General features: G+C 43.5%; 1 protein-coding gene across 2 annotated transcripts in view; it reads right to left on the bottom strand.

Annotated features, from left to right (window-relative positions):
- Positions 1–1242: 1242 nt before the first annotated feature.
- PLCL1 (phospholipase C like 1 (inactive)) overlaps positions 1243–6000 on the bottom strand; it is a 231405-nt gene continuing 226647 nt past the window's right edge. For both annotated transcript variants that reach the window (XR_014795814.1, XM_084893129.1), the window contains one exon: positions 1243–2937. Coding sequence is in view for 1 of the 2 variants with exons in the window: in XM_084893129.1 (XP_084749255.1) it covers positions 2749–2937 (189 nt within the window). In the remaining variant the exon portion in view is untranslated. The remainder of the gene's footprint in view (positions 2938–6000) is intronic.

Genomic DNA, 6000 nt, shown 5'->3' with positions numbered 1-6000 from the left:
TTATGCATTCTTTGTTGAGAAATGCTAATATCTATGGTTGCATAAACAAAAGACAGATAAAAAGGACTATTAAGCAATGTGCCAGGAGCTGTTAGTATGTTTGTTTTAACAATCCTAAACCCTAAATATATATGCGTTGTTTATAAAGAGATCGTACAGAAGAGAGGACAATATTTATGTGGCTTATTTGAAAATGGACAAATGCAGACACAAATCTATCAACAAATATATATTCATACATACATATCCCAATATATTCCTATGTATATTCCCATTAGGGCCTGGGAAATTTTAAAGAATTTAGAAAACTTGAAAAAATTCAGAAGTCCTTTTATGCCTAATGACACACCAGGATATCAGTACCACGTTCGCCAGGACAAAAACTTGAAGGAATAAACCCCCCTCAGTGTATCCTTGGAACTTCTTGAGTTTAAGCTTAAGCAACTCCGACTTACACATATTTTGGGTGACTTACTCTCCCTTTATTTTTCGGGCAAGATGCTGCTAAAATAACTGTGGAGGAATGAAGTTACCGAACTGAAGGACAGTGAGTGTAACTTCTGGGGCCCCCACAGAGTCATGCCTTGTTTGCCCAGCAGACAAATGAGGGTTATGAAACCTGTCACAGAACAGAATAAACAAAACCACCTGTTATATTTCCTAATTACCCTAAGTCAGTGGTCGGCAAACTCATTAGTCAACAGAGCCAAATATCCCCAGTACAACGATTGAAATTTCTTCTGAGAGCCAAATTTTTTAAACTTAAACTTCTTCTATCACCACTTCTTCAAAGTAGACTAGCCCAGGCCGTGGTATTTTGTGGAAAAGCCACACTCAAGGGTCCAAAGAGCCACAGTTTGCCGACCACGGCCCTAAACCAACAAAGCTACTAGTGCGGAATAGAACTACCTTCATGAGCGTAGGCAGGCAGAGCCCTCTCAGCACCAGCCGGAAGTTAAAGGGATAAAAACAGAATCAAGCATCAAAAGGCATGAGCAGAGCATGTGACAAACACAAGGTTAAAATTCTTATTAAGTGCCTCTCAGAAATAAATAACACAAAAATAAAAATTTACCACACCCAGGCTATTTCAGTACCATGTGGAAACCTACCAAAATGAGCTCTCACAAACCTCCCCAAGAACCCGGGTAAATCCACGGGGAAATTTCATCATATCTGGTCCACCAGACATAGCATACCCTTTAACATGTTTTTTTTTTTTTTTTTTTTTACATAATAACCCAATTTAATCATCATTCTTTATTCAATTAACTCACACAAAAAAAGGGGAAAGTGTTGTTTCAGATCTTTACTCTTTCAGTAATGTGCAACATGGACATAATAGTGTTAAGAAGTCAGAAATAACACGGTAGCTAAAGAAAATGTTTATATTTGCAAAATTTCAATAATTATCTTCCCGAGGTTCCCCCAAATTAGCATATTTGTTAATCAAATCAATTAAGAAGCTTTTCAAAATAAAAGCAATGTTTTAAATAAATATATTTTCATAAGCATAGAACATTTAGTTCTGTTGGAGGTAACAAACATATCACACTCAAGAACGTTATGAAAATATTAGGGCAAAAAAATGATCCAGATGCCATTATAAATGTACCCTAATCAGTCATTTGCTTCTTTTCGTGTTTTTCTGCATGTGTTAAAATCATGTCACAAACATTTTGTAATCAATTAGTTCTTAAATCACTAGGAAGGTGTTATCTGACCCACAGAACTTATACCAGCTCAACGTGATGACATATTGTTTGAACAATATCATTAAGCTTCAATTTAGTACCCTAAATCAAATGCTATCAAAGCCAAGACTCCCCAGGCCCACTAGCTGCCCGTTTCTGCTATAGAAATGAATGCTAGGCTCCCAGTTTGGAAGAATGAGACCTTCCTACAAATCTCAAACTTGAAATGTAACTAAATATTATTGTCACATTAAAATTCTAATTATAAAAGAGCTCTTACTGTGCTTCAGAGTACCACATAGTTGGGTATAAATTCACTAATGATCAGCTTTTCCACAGAAATCCTATCTGTTTAGTACATAACTACATACAACTTTCTAAAAATTGATCTTATTTAATAAATATTTTAGAGTTCACTAACTGAAGAAATTACTTTTCTGATCTTTTCAGAAATTTTAATCATTTATCTTTCGTTCATTTTTATTTCTACTATAATTGTTAGGAATTTTGCTAGTCTGTGTGTAATCTATCAAAATACCTGTGCATTGGCAAATTTGGCTTCCTTTAATATAAGCAATGTCAACATCTCTGAATTAAATGGCAAAGGTCGAGAAGCAAAGGTAAACACAGCAACAAGTCCTAGTGAGTGCTCTTTAGAATTTTAGGTTAACAAATATTTCCTAAAATGATACATTAATAACTTACTAAATGAATAATGCAATACAGCATGGATTTTAACAGGATCTCAACCTCTCTCTGTATCTCTGTCTCTTTCTGTCTCTCTCTGAAAGACGCGCGCGCGCACACACACACACACACACACACACACACATCCATACATGGGTGAGCTCAAACATCTCAGAATTTAAAACACTACAACTAAGCAGTTTAACTTAGATAAATTAACTACATTAAAATACTGACATTGTGAAAATACCTGTTATGTCCAACATCCCAAAGATGCATCGTTTTGTGAAAGTCTAAAAAGCTTCGGGGAAGAAAAACAGAAGGAACAAACAGTCTGACACAAAGGACGGAGCCCTCGTGGACCCGCTCAGGGCCGCAGCTTCCCGTTCTCCTCGCCGCCTTCCTTCTCCTCGATGGCTTCCAGGCTGCGCTTGCTCTTGGCCTCGGCTGTGCCGCCAGGCGCCTTGCTGAGTCCGCAGGACAAGCACGCCAGCTGGATCTGCTTCATGTTTTCCAGGGCTTCGTTCTTCGCGCTCTTCAGCAGGTCTCCCTGGCCCTACAAACAGGCGGAGATACATCGATGATGAGAGAGAATAATCGGTCAGCTGCCTCCTGCATGGCCCCCACTGGGAATCGAGCCTGAAACCAGGCATGTACTCTTTTTTTTTTTTTTAATTGATTTTTTATAGAGAAGAAGGGAGAGGGATAGAGAGTTAGAAGCACTAATGAGAGAGAAACATTGATCAGCTGCCTCCTGCACCCCTCACTGGGGATGTGCCCGCAACCAAGGTACATGCCCTTGACAGTATTTGAACCCGGGACCCTTCATTCCGCAGGCCGACGCTCTATCCACTGAGCCAAACCTGTTTTGGCATAGGCATGTACCCTTGACTGGGAATTGAACGATGACCCCTTGGTCATAGGTCGACGTTCAATCACTGAGCCATGCCGGCCCGGCTTGCTAAATTCTTAGTTGCCAGCACTTTCTGTCTTTTCCATCCTGAGGACAGCGTTCCCACCTGACAGACGGAGAAGGAGAGGTTCAGCCTGTCCACCAAAGCAAAAAGCAACCGAGGACCCCAGGACTTCATCAGCTGCCCGTGGCGTCTGTGCCCGAGAAATACATCTCCCCATTCGTTTTCTCTTTCATTTTATTTCATTGTCAAATGGTCAAGTGCACACAGGGAAGTGAGCACTCTGGGGGAGGAGGGGGAACCCGAATGTGTCCCCACAGTGCACAGACCAAGGAGAAAGCAATTCCTCTCTCTGCTCTCCGTCCTCAGGGCAATGCCCAGGCGTGAGGACGGTGTGGGCGGACCAGGGTTACACCGACGGCGGGAGAGTCCCTCCATGGGGCAGGGACCGGCGGAAGGACAAGCCACCCGTTCCACGCAAGGTGGACTCCGTGATGCACCGATTTATTGCTTTAATTTGACGAGCGCTCTTTCCTTAGGATGTATGAGGAAACTTGCATTTTTTAAAAATGCCTCAGAATATATCATTTCTTAGATCGATGCAGGCACTTGTCAATTCTATCTGACGTAATAAAAGTTAGATCCTTCTAATAACAGTCTTTGACTAAATGAGATGGATAATAGGGCTTGCTTTGCCTAATATTTTGGTAAAGGGAATGGCCCTATTACTTGCGTCATGGGGTGGGGTGGGGAGGAGGATGGGAAGTTGCACAGTCCAGCCTCCTTGTGAGGGAAAAGGGAGCTGAGCTGGATGAGGTTGCGTGGCTGACCCAAGGTACACGACTGCGCTGGCCGCAGTCCAGATCTTCCGCCTCGTGGGCAGTGCCCTGTTCCACTCACCGTGCCCATAGATTTTTATCCTTTTAGGAGACTGAAGAGCAAGCATTCATCAGATACAGACCAGTTAAGGGAAATACGCACTACACCAGCAGAACTTGGGGAATCAGTTCTGAACAGTGCAAACACAAGTCCCCGCCAGGCGCTGCAAAACAAAGTCACACCCAGTGTGGAAAACGCAATTCTTAAGTAACAATAAGACAACGGGAAGTTGCTCGGTGCAGGCCCTCTCTCTCCTTTGTGCTTTGCAGGTATGTCCTCCCTCCTTTTGCCACCACATCCCTATTAGCTTGGCACTTTTTTTTTTTTTCAGAGCGGTCACCTTTCCCAGAGCCACGCAGCTGTAAGTGGGGAGCTGGGGTCTCGGTCAAGTCCAGCAACTGCCCTCAGAGTCTGCCGTGTTCACCAGGGCCTGACACGGCCGCTCTTCAAGGCAAACCGTGCTCCTCAAAGCACATTGCAGCCTCCCTGTCACTGTTACCCAGGGAAACACACCGATGAAGAGGGAATCACTACCCCGTGGCACCACTGACAGGGCTCAGAGATGGAACCGAGGCCAGGCGGCAGGGCACTCCAACCGCACCCTGGCAGCAGCACAGCCAGTGTCTCCATTTTGCTTTGAGACCCAACGATTTCCTCTTGGGCCACTTTTTCTTTTATAAAAAGGAAAACATCCTTCTGCTTCCCTCACAGTCCAAAGATGAAAGAAAACATGCTGAAAAGCCACTCGTGATTCATGCTACAAGGTGATATGAAAGGCACCTAATGTGGTCTGTTATAACAAAGATCTTGGGACAGTGCATCTATTGTATACCTTTGACTATCTTGTTTATAATCTATCTGCAAGAGTCTATGGAGAGAGATGCATATTGCTACTATTTTTACAAATGGAAGGATTCCTGTGAAAACCCAAACTGTATTAACAAAGAGAAAATGCCTGCACTCATTTTGAGAGTATTTCTTTTGAGAGTATTTCTTTTAAGAGCTCCCTTTTCTTTCAGGTTTGAAATTTTCATCAAGAATTTTACAGGCATCACACCAACAACACTGGCATCTTCCTTCACTGCAAGAGACCAGTGAAGCATGGAGTTCATATCAATTCGTGAACTTGGAATACTCTCACATCCGAGCCCCACGGCAGGTTATACAACGAATCTAATTAGTCAGTCAGAGTGTCTCTCGTCAGCCTGAGAGGTGGCATCCAGGCCGACATGCCAGACGGTGCCAGTTCTGCTCAATAGAAGCCAGTCTCCCCAGGAAACAATGGCCAATAGGGGAGGACAGTGTGTGCCAGGGCCCAGAACAGCTCCATCCCCTCCTGCTAGCAGGAGACAGCGTGTCCTGGGGGGAGGACAGGGGCAGAGAACAAAGGGAAAGGCGTGAGATTGCCAGCTAATGGAAGGAGGACAAGTGCAAGCCTACGTTGTCAACCGTTACAATGAACGGCTTATGAAAAAGTTCTGTTTTCTTTTTTTTTTAATATATTTTTTTTATTTTCCACAGAGAGGAAGGGAAAGAAATAGAGAGCTAGAAATGTCGATGAGAGAGAATCATCGATCAGCTGCCTCTTGCACACCCCCTACTGCGGATGTGCCCGCAACCAATGTATTATACATGCCCCTGACCGGAATCGAACCTGGGATCCTTCAGTCTGCAGACCGACACTCTATCCACCGAGCCAAACTGGTTTCAGCTCTATTTTTTAATAGGACAACCAAAGTCATCTTTCTATTCTGGGGTTCAAGGAGTCAACGCCTCGGTTCCTGCTGATGACGGCACCAGAGCCAGGAAAGACTCGTCCTCAGAAA

This window comes from Pipistrellus hanaki (genome assembly GCF_964339955.1).
Source record: "Pipistrellus hanaki genome assembly, chromosome: 8".
In the NCBI taxonomy this organism is placed as follows: domain Eukaryota; kingdom Metazoa; phylum Chordata; class Mammalia; order Chiroptera; family Vespertilionidae; genus Pipistrellus; species Pipistrellus hanaki.
Note: the sequence above shows the minus strand (reverse complement) of the source record. Positions and strands in the feature narration are given on the sequence as shown.